This window comes from Myxine glutinosa, chromosome 12 (genome assembly GCF_964187855.1).
Source record: "Myxine glutinosa chromosome 12, kmMyxGlut1.1, whole genome shotgun sequence".
NCBI classification, from domain to species: Eukaryota; Metazoa; Chordata; class Myxini; order Myxiniformes; family Myxinidae; genus Myxine; species Myxine glutinosa.
The window spans coordinates 15731675-15756261 of NC_136272.1; the positions used below are offsets into that span (position 1 = coordinate 15731675).

At 50.5% G+C, this 24587-nt stretch overlaps 1 protein-coding gene across 2 annotated transcripts in view; it reads left to right on the plus strand.

Annotated features, from left to right (window-relative positions):
- Positions 1–767: 767 nt before the first annotated feature.
- Positions 768–24587, plus strand: part of LOC137437409 (homeobox protein BarH-like 2) — a 36506-nt gene continuing 12686 nt past the window's right edge. The window contains exons 1-2 of one of the 2 annotated variants that reach the window (XM_078766505.1): positions 768–1133; positions 23027–23148. In XM_078766505.1, coding sequence (XP_078622631.1) covers positions 944–1133; positions 23027–23148 — 312 coding nt within the window. In that variant the 5' untranslated portion in view covers positions 768–943. Of the gene's footprint in view, positions 1134–22997; positions 23149–24587 lie in introns of both variants that reach the window. The other variant, XM_078766504.1, reaches the window with a different exon arrangement.

A 24587-nucleotide genomic window follows, 5' to 3' on the forward strand; every position in this document is an offset into this window, starting at 1 on the left:
GCATATGAGAGCACTTGAGATGTGGAATTAGGGGATCTGGGGAAATCACGAGCGGTGGGAGTTGGGAGAAAGAAACTAAGCTGTTAGGGTTAGGGTTAGGGTTAGGTTAGAGTTAGGGTTAGGGTTATCGAGTTGCTAGGGTTAGGGTTAGGGTTATCGAGTTGTTATGGTTTAGGTTGTTAGGGTTAGGGTTGTTGGGGTTAGGGTTAGGGTTAGGGTTCGGTTAGAGTTAGGGTTAGGGTTATCGAGTTGTTATGGTTTGGGTTGTTCGGGTTAGGGTTGTTGGGGTTAGGGTTAGGTTTAGGGTTCAGTTAGGGTTAGGGTTATCGAGTTGTTAGGGTTTGGGTTGTTGGGGTTAGGGTTAGGGTTATCGAGTTGTTAGGGTTTGGGTTGTTATGGTTAGGGTTGTTGGGGTTAGGGTTAGGGTTGTTAGGGTTAGGGTTGTTGGGGTCAGGGTTAGGGTTGTTGGGGTTAGGGTTGCTAGGGTTAGGGTTAGGGTTGTTAGGGTTAGGGTTAGGGTTGTTCGGAATAGGGTTGTTAGGGTTAGGGTTGTTAGGGTTAGGGTTAGGTTTGTTAGGGTGCGTCACAAGAACGTTTCTCGAGATTGTACTGCCGAGTGTATGTTTGGGAATCAAAGAGAGTGGTATTGGCTGGTGTTATGATCGCAGTCTGGCCTTGGTGTCTCCATGGCCAACTCTGGCTTTGAGAGACAAATCGCTGGTGCTGTGTGACCGACCACCTGTTTACGGCTCCAGTTCCATAACCTCACGCACTGGAGCTCGAGTTCCAATGTGTAGTTGCTGCGCAATTACGACATATTTTGTTCTGTATGTTTCTGTTCATGATTGTCTGCAGTCTTGTCTGATCTTATTTATATACCAAACTCGATAGAGAAACGACGTACACGGGCAGCTAAACAGACAGAATCACTAGGATAATCGGGATGGACGACCGACGCCAGCACCGGTTCCGCACGTTCCTGGTCGAAGAGATTCTGGCGGTTAAACCTTGCCAGAAATCCTGCACAAGCGACGAGCCAGGGAAGGAAAGAAGAAGGTACAGAGAAGCGCAACAGTTCGTGGAGAGTGAAAAGCAAAAAGTGACAACTGAGTGCCATTCGAGTCCAAACAGAGGTGAGAAATGTCACGGCCATGCTTGACTGCGGTCCGACTGTAAGTCTATGCTTTTGATGAAACCAGATCTATAAAGCAAAATGTACTAAAAGTCCAATATTTGGGCTGAAGTGTCAGATTATAAGTGTCGCAATGTGTGTTGCCATTATCCTGCATTTCGAGCACTCATGTATCATCCATCGTTTAATCAGTGAACACATGCCGCAAGATGTCGCGCTTTCTTGTACGTATTGACCCATCTTAAAATGAAAATTTCTCCTTTATTCCTCCTTTACGGCACTTCACCGATTTTTCGTCAAACTCTCCACATTAATTTCCTCCTTTACGGCACTTCACCGATTTTTCGTTAAACTCTCCAAACATTTTATGCTGTGCAAGCGCATCATATTCGATGGACTGATGAAGTATGTTCACATATTTTAGGATTTGTGAATTCGCTTCTCAACATATACCGCTGCCTTTGCTGTAAAGACTGAAAACAATGCAACGTTACTGTAGTTTCATCCATTTCAAAACATTTTGTTTGCGAACATACTTACTATGCTGTCGCTTGTTTCCAGTTTTCTATTCATGATTTATTTAGATTTTGGGTGATGCTCGAAGCATAAGATTTAAAAAAATACATTGTCAAAAAATGAGAATTCAAATAAAATCAGATGGTTATGATGCGTCACTTAGTCAACAGCTGCAGTAAACAAAACACTAAGAAGGCAAAAGAAAAAAATATTGGGATTGTTGCACCATTCTGCACCACGTGAGACACCAAGGGCTTCACTTAATGAGAAGGTTTAAAAAAAATCTCAACAATGCAAAAAATCTACCGTATAATGCACAATGTCAGTTTGTGTGTTTGTAGAGATGTCTGTCCCCCTTCATAAGGTTAGGTTTTAAAGGCCAATCTTTTAACACAAATGTGTGTTCACTATGGTCTGTTTTTTGAGGATAAAACAAACTCGAAAAACATTTTCCATAAAAGAGTAATTATGCCTCTTCTATTGGAATTGTAGACGGTCGCTAGCAAACCGAGCCTCAAGGGCGGTGTACAGAAACGTTATTTAAATAACAATAAATAAAAGATGCAGGGAGGTGAAATTCGCTGCACGTGATGTGCAACGTGCGCAGAGTAAAAGGAGTGTTCATTTATGTACGTACGATGTCTTATAACAAAAAAAAAAGATGTAAGCACAGATGACACTCGACCAAGGCTTCAGACATGCTCACGAGGCTGAACCATCAAATAAACTGTTCCAAGCCGTCATTTTTTGACGGGCGTTTTACTGGTGAACAAATAAACCTGCTGTGCATGATGGATGAGAGAACAACCCCATAGCGAGTGAAGTGAGCTCCGTATAAAACATGTGTGCTGGAGGAATGAAATAATAATAAAAAAACAGGGGCGGAAGAATAATAATAATAAAAATTCAGCACAGGAACAATAGATTTTCCTCTACATTGTATGAAAACGATAAAAAAAACCCCAGCTTTAATTTAATTCTTACATTTGGAGTACAAAGAAGAATATACAGGCCAACAAAATAAAGAGTGGAGGGTGAAAAAGGTGGGAATAATGGCCGGATGTGGTGCATCTGTGGCAACATTAGTGATTTGTCTGTTTTTCGTCAAATGTATAAAAACTGGAACAACACTCGGGAGAGCGCACATCTCCGCCAGGCTGAACAGTTTATGTTTTGTGTTCACTGATGGGCCGGATCTGGATTCGGACCTGAACAAAAATCTAATCGGCCTGTTCTTGTCACCGAACCAACTCGTCCCCCAAGTTTAGGCATAACTTGTCCACAACTTTTTTAAATATCATGTTATATATCGCTTTTTACCCGATCTTTCAATGGTGGAGAAGCACTTAAAAAATCAAATATTTCTCGTATCCGAATCCATATTCAGATCTTCACCAACATCCAATCGAATCGTCCTCGTCAGACACACAATCTCTCCACCAAGTTTCGTCCAAAACTTTTTGAGATATCCTGTTATGTATCGTTTTTGGCCCAATCTTCCAATGGTGAAGAATCACTTTTAAAAATTAATAAAACATCGTATTCGGGTTCGGATCCTCACCAAAATTGAATCAATTTGTCTTTGTCAGACATCCAACATGTCCACCGAGTTTCGTCCGAATCCGTCCATAACTTTTGGAAATTTCTTGCTCACAGAGAAACAGACAAACAGGGGCGAAAACATTATCTCCGCCAACCTTGGTGGCGGAGATTATCATTGAAAGAGAGAAGATGAATTTGGTTCAAACATGCAATGAGGAGAGATGAAGACAGTTTGATAAATATGTCTTGGACACCAAGGAAGAAAAGAAGAACTTGGATAAGTAAAAGCTTTAAATGGAATGGAAGCAAAATAAACGGAAGAATTGGCGATGAATAGGGAGAGATGGCGAGATATTGTTGCAACCTTAAGTGTTGAAAGACCTGATGATGATGATGATAAGTAAGTGTGTGGCAAAGATGGGTAGTAGGATAGTTTTGAGGTACGTCTCATGTGTTCAACTGGGTTCAAACTACCTGGGGTTCAAATCCCAAGCCAGGTCATCATGGAGTGTGCGATCCATCCGAAGGATGTTGAACTAGTATCGTCTGCTGGCTTTAGTTGGTAGAGGTTGTAGAATATTTTGAACAAATGAAACAAGCTGAACAAATGACAATGTTCTGCCGGGTTCAGTCGAACGTCTGTCTGGCCTGGCCAGTCGTACAGACGGGACAAAAACGTTCTCCAGCCGACCCCACAATGGAATAATTGTGGCTCTTAAAGAAGTAGCCGGTATTCTATGACAAATAGTTAAATTATACGAATCTTTATTTCAAAGACAAAAAATTGTGAAGTTACATAACTCTCGTCCATTCACTCGGTTGTTGTAGCGACTCTACGGCATTATTATAAACATTGAAACAAACTATGAATTTTTTTTTTTTTGGAGTTGGGTACCCTCTGGCCTTGAAAGGTCAACTTGATATGGTGTTCCAGCAGATTAGAAAAAAAAAACACAAGGATGGATTATTTTATGTTGACATACACTTGAATTGTTTATGTCTGAAAACTTCATTAGCTTCGTCACCGAAGGTGGATGAAGGTTGTTTACATCGTTCCTGTCTGTTTGTGAATAGGATATCTCAAAATGTTGTGAAACTTGGTCGAGAAGGTGGGTGTGTGACAAGAACAAATAAATTCCATTTTGGTGAAGATCCAAATCCGGATCAGAGGATTTTAAAGTGATTCTTCACCATTGAGTGAGAGGGCTAAAAACGATACACTACCGGTCAAAGTTTTAGAACACTTCACTTTTTCCAGTTTTTATTGAAATCTACGCAGTTTAATGTCCAGTGAATAACCTGAAATGGTACAAAGGTAAGCAGTAAACTGCTCGAGGTTAAAAAAAAACCTTTAGGTGAGCAAAAACGGGAAAATAATGTAAATTGCAAAGTTATATTGTAAAAAAAGGCCTTCTTCAGGGAACAAGTAATGGGTTAACAACTTACAGCTGTTCTGTAGCAATGTAAGTAAATTAAGCCTTGAAAGTTGATGCAAACAATTCCTACAGGTGTCCCAACCTCTGCTGATTACTTGATTACAAACCCTCTGTATGTATAAAAGCAATATTGGAACAGACTGTTATTACACCCTCTGAAGCATTATGTGGACAATATTGCACTGCAGGAAGTAGCATATTGGAAACTGGAGGAAACTCTGACAGGAAGAGGTCTGGCAGACCCAAAGCCACAACAGAATCAGAAGACAAGTTTCTGAGAGTCAACAGCTTGCGTGACAGGCGGCTCACAGGACAACAGCCTCAAGCACAGCTTAACACTGGTCGAAGTAAGCAAGTGTCAGTTTCAACTGTGAAGAGAAGACTTCGAGCTGCAGGTTTGACAGGTCGAGTGGCAGTAAGAAAGCCATTGCTAAGATGACAAAATAAGAACAAGAGGCTTGCCTGGGCCATGGAGCACCGCCAGTGGACTACTGAAGCCTGGAAGGAGGTCTTATGGACCGATGAATCAAAATTTGAAATCTTTGGTTCATCACGCAGGGTTTTTGTACGCCATCGAGTAGGCAAAAGGATGGTTTCTCAGTGTGTGACACCAACTGTCAAACATGGAGGAGGAAGTGTGATGGTCTGGGGCTCTTTTGCTGGATCCAGAGTCGATGACTTGCACAGAGTGACTGGCACCCTGAACCAAAAGGGCTACCACAGCATTTTGCAGCGCCATGCAATACCTTCTGGTATACGCCTAGTTGGTCAGAGATTCATCCTACATTCCTACAGCAAGATAATGACCCTAAACACACCTCCAGGCAATGTCAAAACTACCTTCGAGGAAAAGAACAAGACGGTAGGCTTCAAATAATGGTATGGCCAGCACAGTCTCCAGACTTGAAACCCATCGAGCTGGTTTGGGATGAACTGGACAGAAGGGTGAAAGTAAAGCAACCTCCAAGTGCAACACATTTGTGGGAACTCATGCAACAGTGTTGGGAAGAACTTCCCGAACAATATTTGATTTCCATTGTAGAAAGAATGCCACGAGTGTGTTCGGCGGTGATATCTGCAAAAGGTGGCTACTTTGCTGAGTCAAAATTTTAAATTAAATTTTGTTAAACAAAATGATTCTTTGATTTCTTTTTTATCTCCAATTGTTTTGTTTGTTCTATGCTTAATTTCAGAGTACATTGAGACATTAAACTGCGTAAATTTCAATAAAAACTAGAAAAATTGAGGTGCTCTAAAACTTTTGACCGGTAGTATATAAAGCAGGATATCTCAAACAGTTACGGGCGAGTTCGGATGAAACTTGGTGGGTGAGTTAGTTAGGTGACGAGAACAAGCCAATTCAATTTTGGTTCAGGTCCGAATCCAGATCCGACCTTTCAGTGGGATACAAAAGGTAAGCTGTTCAACCTGGTGGAAGTATGCACTCTACCTCGTGCCGTACTGTAGGTTCATCATGTGATGCTATCATGTTGGGTGATACAATATGCCAAATCATTTAAAAGACAGACGCAAGATTGATGTCGCCATTGCTGAAAATGCAACACACAGAGAAATAATTTATATTCAAGGGGGGAAATGTAAGACTGTGCAATAGGTACTGTTTTCATGGCTCATTCAGTAAGACAATTACATGGTATGTTTGCAGGTTTGGGTTCTAAACACTGATGAACCTTGAAATTTCCCTGGTTTTTCTCCTCCTAAAGTTTTTTCCCCTTTTCACATTGTAAGATAAAATCTCCAGGTTCAGGCCTCATTGTCCTAGTTTTATTCTATGTTTATATTTCTCATCTTTGACATGACTGCCGAAGATGCAATTGAAATTTAAAGGTTTTCTAGAAATGGCCAAAGGGTTACTGTTGTTGTATTTTGCTTTTGAGATAGCACGATGACAGAACAATGTTGACTGTAATTAGGGTGGCCCTTAAACGGGGTGAAAATTTTAAAATGTTAATTTGAATGTTCTCATGGCCTAAATGTGATCCATTTGGGATAGAAACACTGTAATCAAAATTTCATACAAGTCTGTTTATATTTAGAGGTAGTCCGGGAACCTTCAAGAATTAAGATTTTATATATATTTTATTTTTTTATATATTTTATATTCTGAGTACACAGATGCGATAAATTATTCATAAGCATGTTTTATCAAACGCTGTTTATTTATTTCTGTGATACATACTGTATTATCTGTGATATGTGTTTTTAGTGTTACGTGACCTCAATCACATGGCTGACAGGGGGAAATGTTCAAGGGTGTTGGACTACCTGTAAATATTTACGCCTTTAGCTGACATTTGGCCTGGTTTGTTTGTAGGGCAAATGCACCAGTTGTAGAGGGTGAGAGCGTAATATTTAGCCTTTCAAAAATAATGGCCACCCCACTATATATTATACAAAAACACCATGCGCATGTCTGTCGATATCAAATACAATTACATTTACGGTATATAATTTTACCTTTAATATTGCTTGAAATATGTACGAGCAAAATTATTGGTATTTTTCCCTCATTTAAGAATACTAGGGCATGCCCGTACTATATCTATATCTAAAATTATATCCCCCCCTCTATTTACATGAAATGGTTTGGTCCATGAAATGTTTTGGTCCATTCGCAACGCCAAAGCGAACGGCGAACGCTTTACATGAAATGGTTTGGTCCATGAAATGTGTTGGTCCATTCGCAACGCCAAAGCGAACGGCGAACGGCTTGCGAGTACAGTGACAATCCCCCCCCCCCCCCCCCCTCTATTTAGATGAAATGGTTTTTATTAGTTTTAAAACATAGTTTAACGCCAACATAGCGGCAACATAGTTTGCAAACGTGAAATAAATGAATACGCTCTCAAATGTGCCATCCGAGGCAGAGTGTGTTCGCCACGTTCGGCACACGCGATAGCTCGCTGCTCTCTGATTGGTTGAATCGTTTTTTGGACATAGCTCGGTAAGTAATTGTCCGATTAATATGAAACCTTGAAAAGGCACATCCTCGGGTCCCCAGCAATATACCTGGCAAGTTTAAAGTATATCGGACCCGTGGTTGTCGAGAAACAGCGGTCACAGACAAACAAACGTACAAACGTACAAACAAACAAACACACAGAGATTACTGGAATTATAGATAGACTAGGGCATGCCCGTACTATATCTATATCTAAAATTATATCCCCCCCCTCTATTTACATGAAATGGTTTGGTCCAAAGCGAACGGCTTGCGAGTGGTGACAATCCCCCCCCTCTATTTACATGCAATGGTTTGGTCCAAAGCGAACGGCTTCCGGAGTTTGGTAAAGAAATCGCCATCGCGTGCACAAACGCGCAGGAAAGCGAATGAATCGCAAATTCGTTTTTATTATTTGTAAAACATAGTTTAACGCCAACATAGTTTGCAAACGTGAAATAAATGAATACGCTCTCAAATGTGCCATCCGAGGCAGAGTGTGCCCGCCACGTTCGGCACACGCGATCGTTCGCTGCTCTCTGATTGGTTGAATCGTTTTTTGGACATAGCTCGGTAAGTAATTGTCCGATTAATATGAAACCTTGAAAAGGCACATCCTCGGGTCCCCAGCAATATACCTGGCAAGTTAAAAGTATATCGGACCCGTGGTTGTCGAGAAACAGCGGTCACAGACAAACGTACAGACGTACAGACAGACAGACAGAGATTACTGGAATTATAGATAGATGTATTTATTTAGTGCTTTATTTTGTGTTGCGGTTACCATAATCATCTTCTTTATCATCAATGTATCGCACTCTTTACAGAGCGTCAGTACTACCGAAACAGTCTCTTAAGGCAGGGGTTAAACTGGTGGCTTGATGTTCTCTTCCCAGCCGTCAAAAAGGAGAGGCATTTGTAATTTATTCAGTATGCCGGCGATAACTCACCTACTAAATTTTTTTTTTTAAAGACCGTGGGATTTTCAACATCTAACAACACCCCCAGTGCTGGCTAACGGTTCCTTGCGCTTAACGTTGTTCCAAGGGACTGTGCGCACATCGATAGATCGCCTTTTGTGCGAAACACCAGGATGTCATTTTATGCCGAAGTCGAGAATCAAAAAATAGTGCAAGACACGCCAACTTCCGTGTACTTTTTTCAAGAAAGATATCTCTCAAAATATATATATTTAAAAATAAAAAGAGAGATTGAAATCTATGTTTGAAAAGAAGTATATATTTAAAAAGAAAAACATGTTGGTAAAGCGCGGCGTTACGCGCGCTGCTTGTGAGCAAGGAGGAAGCGGACAAGCGGTAACATATAAACGTCTTTATTGTAAGACTATACTGTAACACTCAACTCCTCCGGGCTGGTCGCCCGGGGTATATCATGAGGCCACGCCTACCCCTCGGGCGTGGCCACCGCCCACTCGGTGCGTGGAATGATGTCACCACGCCAGTGGGCTTTTGTGTCCGCCACACGCGCCCCCCCAGAATTCCCGCGCACCTGGAGGGCCAGTTTGCGGGGCAGACGAATGACCCGGCCGAAGCGCCCCCTGGCGATCGGCGGCGTCCGGGGTGCAGGGATACCAGGTGGGATGCCCCTGGCTGCCCCTGGGATGGGTGCAGGACCGGGGGGCGCCGTGGCGGCGGGGCTGGGCGGTGCCGGGGGTCCGTCCGCAGGAGGGCGGCCCCGACGTGGGGGTCGGGCCACTGGCGGTGGATGGTCCACATCGAGGTGGGCCGGCTTGAGGCGGTCTACCGAAACGCGGTCAGGAGTACCGCCGATGTCCAGGGTGAAGTGCTTCGCCCCGGTCTCCAGCACGCGGAAAGGCCCGTCGTACGGGGGCCGCAGTGGTGTCCGATGGGCATCGTGGCGGACGAAGACGTACTCCGCCGTGCGAAGCTCCGGGGCGACGTGCGTCGGTGGGTGCCCGTGGCATGCCGTTGGCACCGGGGCGAACCTCTGGGCGGTCTCTTGCAGAGCGGAGCGCTGCTGTGCCGCGGACCATGGTGCCGTGGAGTCGGGGAGGAACTCGCCCGGCACCCGCAGCGGTTGCCCGAAGACCAACTCCGCCGCGGATGCGCGCAGGTCCTCCTTGGGCGCCGTCCGGAGGCCCAGCAGGACCCAGGGGAGCCTGTCGACCCAGCCGCCGTCGCGGAGGGTGGCCCGGAGCGCGGCCTTCAATGAGCGGTGAAATCGCTCACACAGGCCGTTAGCCTGGGGGTGGTAGGCCGTGGTTCGGTGCAGCCGGACCCCGAGCCCCTGAGCAACCGCCCCCCAGAGCTCCGAGGTGAACTGGGGGCCGCGGTCGGATGAGATGTCTGAGGGGGCGCCGAACCGGGCGACCCAGGTGGCGATGAAAGCCTGCGCGACATCGGCCGCCGTTGTCGACGCCAAGGGCACGGCCTCCGGCCACCGGGTGGTGCGGTCCACCATGGTGAGGACGTAGGTGAAACCCCGCGAGGGGGGCAGAGGTCCCACCAGGTCCACGTGGACGTGGTCAAACCGGCGTTCCGGCACCGTGAACGGGGCCAACGGGGCCTGGGTGTGCCGGTGCACCTTGGCGCGCTGGCACGCGAGGCACGTCCTGGCCCAGCCGCGGACGGCCTTCCGGAGGCCATGCCAGACGAACTTGTCGGCGATCAGCCTTTGGGAGGCCCTCGCGCCCGGGTGGGACAGGCCGTGGATGGCGTCAAACACCTGGCGCTGCCAGCCCACGGGCACAATGGGGCGAGGACGCCCGAGGGAGACGTCGCACAAGAGAGCCGCGCCCGCGCCGTCGAACGGCACCTCGGTGACGCGGAGGCCCGTGACGGCGGTCCGCAAGGCCTGGACGTCGGGGTCAGCGGCCTGGTCCGCTGCCATCCGGGCATAGTCGATGCCGAGGTGGACTGCGTGGGCGACGGCCCGGGAAAGGCAATCCGCCACCGGGTTGTCCTTCCCCGCGACGTGCTGGATGTCCGTCGTGTACTCGGACACGGCCGAGAGGTGACGCTGCTGCCGGGCCGACCACGGCTCGGTGACCTTGCCCATCGCGAAGATCAGCGGCTTGTGGTCGACGAAGGCAGTGAACGCCCGGCCATCGAGCAGATGGCGGAAGTGCCTGACCGCCAAGTGAAGTCCGAGCAACTCGCGGTCGAAGGTACTGTAACGGCGTTCGGGCGGGCGAAGCTGCCGGCTAAAGAACGCCAGCGGTTGCCAAGCTCCACGCACCCATTGCTCGTGCACCGCGCCCACCGCGTAGTCCGAGGCATCGGTGGTGAGGGCGATCGGTGCATCGGGCGCCGGGTGCGCGAGCATGGTGGCGTTAGCCAAGGCGAGCTTCGCGCCCGTGAACGCCGTGTCCATCTGCTCGGTCCAGGTAACGTCGCCTTTGCCCGGCTTACCTCGGAGAGCTTCGTGCAGGGGGCGCAGGAGCTGGGCGATACGGGGCAGGAACCGATGGTAAAAGTTCACCATGCCCAGGAACTCCTGCAGCCCTCTGATCGTGCGGGGGCGCGGAAACCCCTTCACCGCCTCCACCTTGGCCGGCAGGGGGACGGCGCCGTGCCTGGTGACACGGTGCCCCAGAAAATCGATTGTGGCGGCGCCGAACCGGCACTTTGCAGGGTTCACAATCAGGCCATGCTGGCCCAGGCGTTCGAAGAGTGTGCGGAGGTGGCGTAGGTGCTCTTCGCGGGACGCGCTGGCGACGAGGCTATCGTCCAGGTAGACGTAGACAAAATCCAAGTCGCGCAGGACGCTGTCCATCAGTCGCTGGAACGCCTGAGCCGCATTCTTCAGACCGAAGGGCATGCGCAGGAACTCGAAGAGTCCGAATGGCGTGATGACCGCCGTCTTCGGGACGTCCTCCGGCCTGACGGGGACCTGATGGTAGCCGCGTATGAGGTCCACCTTCGAGAAGAAGGACCTGCCCGCCAAACGGGCGGAAAAGTCCTGAATGTGGGGGACGGGGTAGCGGTCGGGAGTCGTGGCGTCATTGAGACGGCGATAGTCCCCGCACGGTCGCCATCCCCCGCCGGGCTTCGGCACGATGTGCAGCGGCGACGCCCAAGCGCTCTCTGAGCGCCGAACGATGCCGAGTCGCTCCAGGGTAGCGAACCCCGCTTTTGCCACCGCCAGCTTCGTCGGCTCGAGGCGGCGTGCCCGGGCGTAGACCGGTGGCCCGACGGTGGGGATGTGATGGGCCACCCCGTGCTTGACGGCCCCCGCCGAGAAGGTGGGCCGCGTGAGGGCCGGGAAGCCGGCGAGGAGGCGGGTGAATGCGTCCGCTGCCGGAAGCGTACAGACCAACGTGGCCGGAACCGAATCGTTCGGCAAGCCGCTTGGCAAGCCGCTCGTTGAGCTGGGCAACGCACATGCGAGCGAGCTGAACGTCTCGGCCTGGACAAGCCGTCTGCGCTTGACGTCGACCAGGAGCCCATTAGCGCACAGGAAGTCCGCGCCAAGCAGTGCCATGGGCACGTCGGCGGTGACGAACGTCCATCGGAAAACCTGCCCTCCAAACCGCAGAGAGAGGCAGCGTTTTCCGTACGTACGGATGGGCGTCCCGTTCGCGCAAGCAGCGCGGGGCCCCCACCCGCGGCGTGCTTGTCTGACGTGCCGGCGGGAATGACACTCACCTGTGCTCCCGTGTCGCACAGGTAACGGCGCCCGGAGAAGGTGTCCGTTATGAACAGCAGGCTGCTCGAACGGCCGGCGCTCATCGCCACAATTGAGCGCCGGCCCGGGCGTTTCCCGACCCGTTGAAGGAGCACGGCGGATGACACCGCCGAGCTTCATGGCCGAACTTGGCGTGGAACCAGCACCAGGTGGTGGAGCTGGAGGAGTGCGGCTGGCTCCGCCAGGCCGGTGGAGTCGACGGGTTTCCCCGCGGTGGCGGTTTTCGCCGCGGCGGTGGGCGGGGCGTGGCGGCGTTCACGAGGTGCGTATCAGCATGCTGCTGAACCACAGCGTGCTGTAGAAGATGATGCTGTGGAACATCAGCGTGCTGTAGAAGATGATGCTGTGGAACATCAGCGTGCTGTAGAAGATGATGCTGTGGAACATCAGCGTGCTGTAGAAGATGATGCTGTGGAACATCAGCGTCGAAGGCCGTGACGGCCACGCCAACGCTCGCCCGCGTGTCCGAAGCGGCGAAGTACTTGTCCGCCTCGGCCGCCAATGCTCGGGGTTCCGTTAGCCCGGTCCCGGCCAACGCGAGGCGAACCTGCGCTGGAAGTTGGCGACGGAAAAGCGCCCGGAATAGCGAACCGGGGGCTTCGTCGCCCAACAGTGACAGCATATGGTCCATTCGGACCGACGGGCGCGTCTCACCGAGCTCGGGGAGATCCAGGAGGCGGTTGGCCCGTGCGTCGTCCGTGAGGCTGAACGTGGCTAGGAGTAGCCGCTTGAGTGCCTCGTACTTGTGGCCGTCCGGTGGGTGGCGAAGGACGGACACAACTCGAGCGGCCGTGCCGGGCCCGAGGGAGGCGACGACGTGGCAGTAGCGCGTGTCATCGCCGGTGAGGTGCCGAAGCTGAAATTGGGCTTCGGCCTGGACGAACCAGACTTCGGCCTGAGCCTCCCAAAATTCCGGAAGTTTGACGAAGGCGGCCATGGCGATGGCGTCGCGTGTGGAAGGATCGCTCCGGCAGATCCAACGTCGAGGGTCACCAGTAAAGCGCGGCGTTACGCGCGCTGCTTGTGAGCAAGGAGGAAGCGGACAAGCGGTAACATATAAACGACTTTATTGTAAGACTACACTGTAACACTCAACTCCTCCGGGCTGGTCGCCCGGGGTATATCATGAGGCCACGCCTACCCCTCGGGCGTGGCCACCGCCCACTCGGTGCGTGGAATGATGTCACCACGCCAGTGGGCTTTTGTGTCCGCCACATTGGTGTACATCTTCAAATATTCTGAGAATGTCGTTCATTGAATTTCCTGTATGGCAAATATCTACACTATAAGAAAGCCATTTTGCATTTACTATGGTACAGACACGGTATTTATGAGTAAAGATATGCGGCACACTTATAAATCGATCAGCACAACACCGTGATGCAATGCCGGTAAGCGATGACGAAACAGACTTATATATGATGGTAAAGCGCGGCGTTACGCGCGCTGCTTGTGAGCAAGGAGGAAGCGGACAAGCGGTAACATACAAACGTCTTTATTGTAAGACTACACTGTAACACTGAAATGCTCCGGGCTGGTCGCCCGGTGTATATCATGAGGCCACGCCTACCCCTCGGGCGTGGCCACCGCCCACTTGGTGCGTGGAATGATGTCACCACGCCAGTGGGCTTTTGTGTCCGCCACACGCACCCCCCCAGAATTCCCGTGCACCTGGAGGGCCAGTTTGCGGGGCAGACGAATGACCTGGCCGAAGCGCCCCCTGGCGATCGGCGGCGTCCGGGGTGCAGGGATGCCAGGTGGGATGCCCCTGGCTGCCCCTGGGATGGGTGCAGGACCGGGGGGCGGCGTGGCGGTGGGGCTGGGCGGCGCCGGGGGTCCGCCCGCAGGAGGGCGGCCCCGACGTGGGGGTCGGGCCACTGGCGGTGGATGGTCCACATCGAGGTGGGCCGGCTTGAGGCGGTCTACCGAAACGCGGTCAGGAGTACCGCCGATGTCCAGGGTGAAGTGCTTCGCCCCGGTCTCCAGCACGCGGAAAGGCCCGTCGTACGGGGGCCGCAGTGGTGTCCGATGGGCATCGTGGCGGACGAAGACGTACTCCGCCGTGCGAAGCTCCGGGGCGACGTGCGTCGGTGGGTGCCCGTGGCATGCCGTTGGCACCGGGGCGAACCTCTGGGCGGTCTCTTGCAGAGCGGAGCGCTGCTGTGCCGCGGACCATGGTGCCGTGGAGTCGGGGAGGAACTCGCCCGGCACCCGCAGCGGTTGCCTGAAGACCAACTCCGCCGCGGATGCGCGCAGGTCCTCCTTGGGCGCCGTCCGGAGGCCCAGCAGGACCCAGGGGAGCCTGTCGACCCAGCCGCCGTCGCGGAGGGTGGCCCGGAGCGCGGCCTTCAATGAGCGGTGAAATCGCTCACACAGGCCGTTAGCCTGGGGGTGGTAGGCCGTGGTTCGGTGCAGCCGGACCCCGAGCCCCTGCGCAACCGCCCCCCAGAGCTCCGAGGTGAACTGGGGGCCGCGGTCGGATGAGATGTCTGAGGGGGCGCCGAACCGGGCGACCCAGGTGGCGATGAAAGCCTGCGCGACATCGGCCGCCGTTGTCGACGCCAAGGGCACGGCCTCCGGCCACCGGGTGGTGCGGTCCACCATGGTGAGGACGTAGGTGAAACCCCGCGAGGGGGGCAGAGGTCCCACCAGGTCCACGTGGACGTGGTCAAACCGGCGTTCCGGCACCGTGAACGGGGCCAACGGGGCCTGGGTGTGCCGGTGCACCTTGGCGCGCTGGCACGCGAGGCACGTCCTGGCCCAGCCGCGGACGGCCTTCCGGAGGCCATGCCAGACGAACTTGTCGGCGATCAGCCTTTGGGAGGCCCTCGCGCCCGGGTGGGACAGGCCGTGGATGGCGTCAAACACCTGGCGCTGCCAGCCCGCGGGCACGATGGGGCGAGGACGCCCGAGGGAGACGTTGCACAAGAGGGCCACGCCCGCGCCGTCGAACGGCACCTCGGTGACGCGGAGGCCCGTGACGGCCGTCCGCAAGGCCTGGACGTCGGGGTCAGCGGCCTGGTCCGCTGCCATCCGGGCATAGTCGATGCCGAGGTGGACTGCATGGGCGACGGCCCGGGAAAGGCAATCCGCCACCGGGTTGTCCTTCCCCGCGACGTGCTGGATGTCCGTCGTGTACTCGGACACGGCCGAGAGGTGACGCTGCTGCCAGGCCGACCACGGCTCGGTGACCTTGCCCATCGCGAAGATCAGCGGCTTGTGGTCGACGAAGGCAGTGAACGCCCGGCCCTCGAGCAGATGGCGGAAGTGCCTGACCGCCAAGTGAAGTCCGAGCAACTCGCGGTCGAAGGTACTGTAACGGCGTTTGGGCGGGCGAAGCTGCTGGCTAAAGAACGCCAGCGGTTGCCAAGCTCCACGCACCCATTGCTCGTGCACCGCGCCCACCGCGTAGTCCGAGGCATCGGTGGTGAGGGCGATCGGTGCATCGGGCGCCGGGTGCGCGAGCATGGTGGCGTTAGCCAAGGCGAGCTTCGCGCCCGTGAACGCCGTGTCCATCTGCTCGGTCCAGGTAACGTCGCCTTTGCCCGGCTTACCTCGGAGAGCTTCGTGCAGGGGGCGCAGGAGCTGGGCGATACGGGGCAGGAACCGATGGTAAAAGTTCACCATGCCCAGGAACTCCTGCAGCCCTCTGATCGTGCGGGGGCGCGGAAACCCCTTCACCGCCTCCACCTTGGCCGGCAGGGGGACGGCTCCGTGCCTGGTGACACGGTGCCCCAGAAAATCGATTGTGGCGGCGCCGAACCGGCACTTTGCGGGGTTCACAATCAGGCCATGCTGGCCCAGGCGTTCGAAGAGCGTGCGGAGGTGGCGTAGGTGCTCTTCGCGGGACGCGCTGGCGACGAGGATATCGTCCAGGTAGACGTAGACAAAATCCAAGTCACGCAGGACGCTGTCCATCAGTCGCTGGAACGCCTGAGCCGCATTCTTCAGACCGAAGGGCATGCGCAGGAACTCGAAGAGTCCGAATGGCGTGATGACCGCCGTCTTCGGGACGTCCTCCGGCCTGACGGGGACCTGATGGTAGCCGCGTATGAGGTCCACCTTCAAGAAGAAGGACCTGCCCGCCAAACGGGCGGAAAAGTCCTGAATGTGGGGGACGGGGTAGCGGTCGGGAGTCGTGGCGTCATTGAGACGGCGATAGTCCCCGCACGGTCGCCATCCCCCGCCGGGCTTCGGCACGATGTGCAGCGGCGACGCCCAAGCGCTCTCTGAGCGCCGAACGATGCCGAGTCGCTCCAGGGTAGCGAACCCCGCTTTTGCCACCGCCAGCTTCGTCGGCTCGAGGCGGCGTGCCCGGGCGTAGACCGGTGGCCCGACGGTGGGGATGTGATGGGCCACCCCGTGCTTGACGGCCCCCGCCGAGAAGGTGGGCCGCGTGAGGGCCGGGAAGCCGGCGAGGAGGCGGGTGAATGCGTCCGCTGCCGGAAGCGTACAGACCAACGTGGCCGGAACCGAATCGTTCGGCAAGCCGCTCGTTGAGCTGGGCAACGCACAAGCAAGCGAGCTGAACGTCTCGGCCTGGACAAGCCGTCTGCGCTTGACGTCGACCAGGAGCCCATTAGCGCACAGGAAGTCCGCGCCAAACAGTGCCATGGGCACGTCGGCGGTGACGAACGTCCATCGGAAAACCTGCCCTCCAAACCGCAGAGAGAGGCAGCGTTTTCCGTACGTACGGATGGGCGTCCCGTTCGCGGCAAGCAGCGCGGGGCCCCCACCCGCGACGTGCTTGTCTGACGTGCCGGCGGGAATGACACTCACCTGCGCTCCCGTGTCGCACAGGTAACGGCGCCCGGAGAAGGTGTCCGTTATGAACAGCAGGCTGCTCGAACGGCCGGCGTTCATCGCCACAATTGAGCGCCGGCCCGGGCGTTTCCCGACCCGTTGAAGGAGCACGGCGGATGACACCGCCGAGCTTCGTGGCCGAACTTGGCGTGGAACCAGCACCAGGTGGTGGAGCTGGAGGAGCGCGGCTGGCTCCGCCAGGCCGGTGGAGTTGGCGGGTTTCCCCGCGGTGGCGGTTTTCGCCGCGGCGGTGGGCGCCCCGCATGGCGGCGTTCACGAGGTGCGTATCAGCATGCTGCTGAACATCAGCGCACTGTAGAAGCTGATGCTGTGGAACATGCTGCTGAACATCAGCGTCGAGGGCCGTAACGGCCACGCCGACGCTCGCCCGCGTGTCCGAAGCGGCGAAGTACCTGTCCGCCTTGGCGGCCAATGCTCGGGGTTCCGTTAGCTCGGTCCCGGCCAACGCGAGGCGAACCTGCGCTGGAAGTTGGCGCCGGAAAAGCGCCCGGAATAGCGAACCGGGGGCTTCGTCGCCCAACAGTGACAGCATATGGTCCATTCGGACCGACGGGCGCGTCTCACCGAGCTCGGGGAGATCCAGGAGGCGATCGGCCCATGCGTCGTCCGTGAGGCCGAACGTGGCTAGGAGTAGCCGCTTGAGTGCCTCGTACTTGTGGCCGTCCGGTGGGTGGCGAAGGACGGACACAACTCGAGCGGCCGTGCCGGGCCCGAGGGAGGCGACGACATGGCAGTAGCGCAGGTCGTCGTTGGTGAGGCGCCGAAGCTGAAATTGGGCTTCGGCTTGAACGAACCAGACTTCGGCCTGGGCCTCCCAAAATTCGGGAAGTTTAATCGCCATTGCCTTGTCGTTGGCCATTGCAATGGCGTCGTGTTCGGAAGGATCGCTACGGCAGATCCAACGTCGAGGGTCACCAGTAAAGCGCGGCGTTATGCGCGCTGCTTGTGAGCAAGGAGGAAGCGGACAAGCGGTAACATATAAATGTCTTTATTGTAAGACTACACTGTAACACTGAAATGCTCCGGGCTGGTCGCCCGGTGTATATCATGAGGCCACGCCTACCCCTCGGGCGTGGCCACCGCCCACTTGGTGCGTGGAATGATGTCACCACGCCAGTGGGCTTTTGTGTCCGCCACAATGGAATCGGTTAGTGAGGATTCAACCCCCTGCAGCACCACCTCCTCAATTCGTTAATGGATTTGCTTAATTTGCATTATGGATTTGGATTTGGTTAATGGATTTGGTCAATGGAGCCTGGTGTTGGCTTAGCGGTTAGGGTGCCGGCTTGGGATCCTCGGATCCTGGGTTCGAATCCCGATCGATTGCTGAATCAACGCCAGGTGGGTTGACTCAGACTGCCATCCTTCCGAGGTCGGCAAATTGAGTACCAGCTTGCTGGGATGAATGATCACGGTGTGTACCCCGGTTTAGAATAGATACACCGTATCCCTGTGCATCGTAAGAGGCGACCAAGGGTTGGCGTCAGGAAGGGCATCCGGCCATAAAAACATTGCCTCAAACAGGGAATCATGATTGTCATGGGGCCCGCAAGGCTAACCCCCGCTCTAGCGGGGAAAATGGCCTTAAAACGATCATTCGTTCATTCATTCATTTGCTTCTTTCAATTAATCTCCGAAATAACATCAATTCACCACCTAAATGACATCAATTCACCACCTAAATGACATCAATTCATCACCTAAATGACATCAATTCACCACCTAAATGACATCAATTCACCACCTAAATGACATCAATTCACCACCTAAATGACATCAATTCACCACCTAAATGACAAACTCACCACCTAGATTACATCAATTCATCACCGAGATTCGATCAATTCATCACCTAAATGACATCAATTCACCACCTAAATGACATCAATTCACCACCGAGATTACATCAATTCACCACCTAAATGACATCAATTCACCACCTAGATTACATCAATTCATCACCTAAATGACATCAATTCACCACCGAGATTACATCAATTCACCACCTAAATGACATCAATTCACCACCCAAATGACATCAATTCACCACCTAGATTACATCAATTCATCACCTAAATGACATCAATTCACCACCTAAATAACATCAATTCACCACCGAAATGACAAACTCACCACCTAAATGACATCAATTCACCACCTAGATTACATCAATTCACCACCCAAAAGACATCAATTCACCACCTAAGTGACATCAATTCACCAACTAAATGACATAAACTCACCACCTAAATTACATCAATTCACCACCTAACTGACATCAATTCACCACCTAAATTACATCAAGTCACCACCGAAATGACATCAATTCACCACAAAAATGACATTAATTCACCACCTAAATTACATCAATTCACCACCTAAATTACATCAATTCACCACCTAAATTACATCAATTCACCACCTAAATTACATCAATTTGACACCACCCAAATGACATCAATTCACCACCTAAATTACATGTAAATTACATCAATTTGACACCACGCAAATTACATCAATTCACCACCTAAATTACATCAATTTGACACCATGCAAATTACATCAATTCACCACCTAAATTACATCAATTCACCACCTAAATTACATCAATTCACCACCCAAATGACATCAATTCATCACCTAGATTACATCAATTCATCACCTAAATGACATCAATTCACCACCCAAATGACATCAATTCATCACCTAAATTACATAAATTTACCACCCAAATGACATCAATTCATCACCTAAATGACATCAATTCACCACCGAAATGACATTAATTCACCACCTAGATGACATCAATTCACCACCCAAATGACATCAATTCATCACCTAAATTACATAAATTTACCACCCAAATGACATCAATTCACCACCGAAATGACATCAATTCATCTATCTATAATTCCAGTAATCTCTGTGTGTGTGTGTGTCTGTGTGTATGCGACCGCTGTTTCTCGACAACTACCGGTCCGATATACTTGAAACTTGCCAGGTATATTGCTGGGGACCCGAGGATGTGCCTTTTCAAGGTTTCATATTAATCGGACAAGTAGTTACCGAGCTATGGCGATTTCTTTACAAAACTCCGCAAGCCGTTCGCTTTGGACCAAACCATTTCATGTAAATAGAGGGGGGGGATTGTCACCGTACTCGCAAGCCGTTCGCTTTGGACCAAACCATTTCATGTAAATAGAGGGGGGGATTGTCACCGTACTCGCAAGCCGTTCGCTTTGGACCAAACCATTTCATGTAAATAGAGGGGGGGGGGATTGTCACCGTACTCGCAAGCCGTTCGCTTTGGCTTTGTGAATGGACCAAACCATTTCATGTAAATAGAGGGGGCGGATATAATTTTAGATATATATATAGTACGGGCATGCCCTAGTCTATCTATAATTCCAGTAATCTCTGTGTGTCTGTGTGTCTGTGACCGCTGTTTCTCGACAACCACGGGTCCGATCTAATTGAAACTTGCCAGATATATTGCTGGGGACCTGAGGATGTGCCTTTTCAAGGTTTCATATTAATCGGAGAAGTAGTTACCGAGCTATGTCCAAAAAACGATTCAACCAATCAGAGAGCAGCGAGCTATCACGTGTGCCGAACGTGGCGAACAGACTCTGCCTCGGACGGCACATTTGAGAGCGTATTCATTTATTTCACGTTGGCAAACTGTGTTGTCGTTAAACTATGTTTTAAAACTAATTAAAACTAATTTGCGATTCATCGTAACTGCGATATGCGACCTTCCGGACAGTCAAATGAGGACGTCACTTCCGGACTTACGGACTCGCAAGCCGTTCGCTTTCCGTTCACGCAAGCCGTTCGCTGGACCAAACCATTTCATGTAAATAGAGGGGGGGGGGGGGATATAATTTTAGATATATATATAGTACGGGCATGCCCTAGTCACCTAAATGACATCAATTCACCACCCAAATGACATCAATTAATTACCTAGATTACATCAATTCATCACCTAAATGACATCAATTTACCACCCAAGTGACATCAATTCACCACCTAGATTACATCAATTCATCGCCTAAATGACATCAATTCACCACCTAAGTAACATCAATTTACCACCCAAGTGACATCAATTCACCACCTAAATGACATCAATTCACCACCTAGATTACATCAATTCATCACCTAAATGACATCAATTCACCACCTAAATAACATCAATTCACCACCGAAATGACAAACTCATCACCTAGATGACATCAATTCACCACCCAAATGACATCAATTCACCACCTAGATTACATCAATTCATCACCTAAATGACATCAATTCACCACCTAAATAACATCAATTCACCACCGAAATGACAAACTCACCACCTAAATGACATCAATTCACCACCTAGATTACATCAATTCACCACCTAAATGACATCAATTCACCACCCAAAAGACATCAATTCACCACCTAAGTGACATCAATTCACCAACTAAATGACATAAACTCACCACCTAAATTACATCAATTCACCACCTAACTGACATCAATTCACCACCTAAATTACATCAAGTCACCACCGAAATGACATCAATTCACCACAAAAATGACATAAATTCACCACCTAAATTACATCAATTCACCACCTAAATTACATCAATTCACCACCTAAATTACACCTAAATTACATCAATTTGACACCACCCAAATGACATCAATTCACCACCTAAATTACATGTAAATTACATCAATTTGACACCACCCAAATGACATCAATTCACCACCTAAATTACACGTAAATTACATCAATTTAACACCACCCAAATTACATCAATTCACCACCTAAATTATATCAATTCACCACCCAAATGACATCAATTCACCACCCAAATTACATCAATTCACCACCTAAATTACATCAATTCACCACCTAAATTACATCAATTCACCACCCAAATGACATCAATTCACCACCTAAATTACACGTAAATTACATCAATTTAACACCACCCAAATTACATCAATTCACCACCTAAATTATATCAATTCACCACCCAAATGACATCAATTCACCACCTAAATTACACGTAAATTACATCAATTTAACACCACCCAAATGACATCAATTCACCACCCAAATTACATCAATTCACCACCTAAATTACATCAATTCACCACCTAAATTACATCAATTCACCACCCAAATTACACGTAAATTACATCAATTTAACACCACCCAAATTACATCAATTCACCACCTAAATTATATCAATTCACCACCCAAATGACATCAATTCACCACCTAAATTACATCAATTCACCACCCAAATTACACGTAAATTACATCAATTTAACACCACCCAAATGACATCAATTCACCACCCAAATTACATCAATTCACCACCTAAATTACATCAATTCACCACCTAAATTACATCAATTCACCACCCAAATGACATCAATTCACCACCTAAATTAAACGTAAATTACATCAATTTAACACCACCCAAATGACATCAAGTCACCACCTAAATTATATCAATTCATCACCTAAATGACAGTTCTTGTGAGTTAGATATAGAAAACGTGACGATTAAAAATTTCGCATTCCCTCGTCTTGGTCGCATTTGCATTTTTTTTTCAGAAGTACGATTTTTACCTTTGAACTACTTTGTGTTCAATTTTCAACCGGACGAGAAACCGTCGGATTGGTGATTCGCAGACAAGGTGTTGCATTACAGAGTACGCCGTTCCTTGGATGGATGTTGCTGCCCCGTCTGATAGCATTAGGTGGTGAAAGTTGAAAACCCTTAAATTTGTCATTCACAAGAGTAGTTATAATCAACAGCAATTGGAAGATCAATCATTGTTGTGCTTTCTTTGCACGATATCTGGGGAATTGGACATCATTGGTAATGTGCAGGTTGTATGTGCTGTGCAGAATCCTTACAATGTATGGGTGGAGACCAGGTAACCACCCAGGGCTCACAGCCCATGAGGCGACGTCGATCCCGCAGTGTCTTCACGGAGGTGCAGCTTGCAGGACTGGAATGCCGCTTCGCAGGACAAAAGTACCTGTCCTCACCAGACAGGTGTGTGCACAGTTAAACATTATACATAATTAAATGTACTAGAAACACCCAATCCCTCCGGGAGCGGCAGGGATTTGGGGAGGGATACTTCAAGTTGTAGATAGCATCCCAACTTAGTAGAACGCTCCCTTGCATACCCCAAGTACAACCACAAAGTTTTAATAAATTTCATCTCACACAGTATCGCTGCATAGCACGATACTTGCGAATCCCTAAAATAAGTTGTTGACCTTTGGACTATTGTTGACCTTTTGGCCTATGTTGACCACAAAAATAATTGTTGGTTGAATTAAGTAGCCGGATATGCAGAATGTGTTCAAATTTCAAGTCAATCAGATGAAAATTGAGGATTTTAGAAACTTCACCTGTTGTTCACCTTTGGCCTATGTTGACTGTTTTAGCGAGGCGACGTTTTAGCGAGGCGACGACGCTAAAATTCACCTTGTTCGCCTTTGGCCTATGTTGACTGTTTTAGCCGAGGTTGACCTCAGAAATAATTGGTGGTTGACTTCATTGACCTGATATACAAATCCTTTTCAAATTTCAAGTAAATCAGATGAAAATTGTCAATTTTAGAAATCTGGCCTATGTTGACTTTTTGGCCTATGTTGACCTCAGAAATAATTGGTGGTTGACTTCATTGACCTGATATACAAATCCTCTTCAAATTTCAAGTAAATCAGATGAAAATTGTCAATTTTAGAAATCTGGCCTATGTTGACCTTTTGGCCGATGTTTTTTTTTTTTGTATACTGAATCGAGGCTCGTGAAAGAGCTAACATTTACTTCACAAACAAATCAACCAGACAAACAAAATACCCAAAAAGAGGGAGCGGAAGACAAGATGGGGAGAGAAGGGGAAGCACACAAACACAACATCCGAGAGCAGGGAGACGTGTGGAAGGGAGAGGGCCCGGGGGGAGGAGGCATGGGAAGGGGGGTGGGGGGGGGGGGAGGGAGAAGTATAAAACACAAGGACACCAAGGACCTCCCGGACAGAAGTTGGTATTTCAAAAAAGTGGAATTGGGGTGAAATTAGCGGGGGTAGAAAAGATCAAGGTTTTGGATGGGGGAAGATAATAGATGGTGGTGAACAGCTGTTTTAAAGACTTGGAGGGTGGAGTGGGATTGAAGAGAGTGAGGGAGTTTGTTCCAGAGGTGGGAGAAAAGAGGAATGAAGGAGTGAAGGTGAGCAGAGAGTCTTGATTTTGGCAGTTTGACCATAAGAGGGTTGCAGGCAGATCTTGTGCGACTTGTAGGAATATTGGGGGGACAGAGCCCAGAGAGAGCTGAGGGGGGCAAGGCCAGAGAGGAGTCGGTAGAAGACGGAAAGACCACCAACCTGCCTGCGGTGAGTGAGTGAGAGGCCCTTGGAGTTAGCTTCATCGCGGGAGATTCCAATGATTCTGAACGCTTTGGTTTCAACAGCGTGAAGGCGA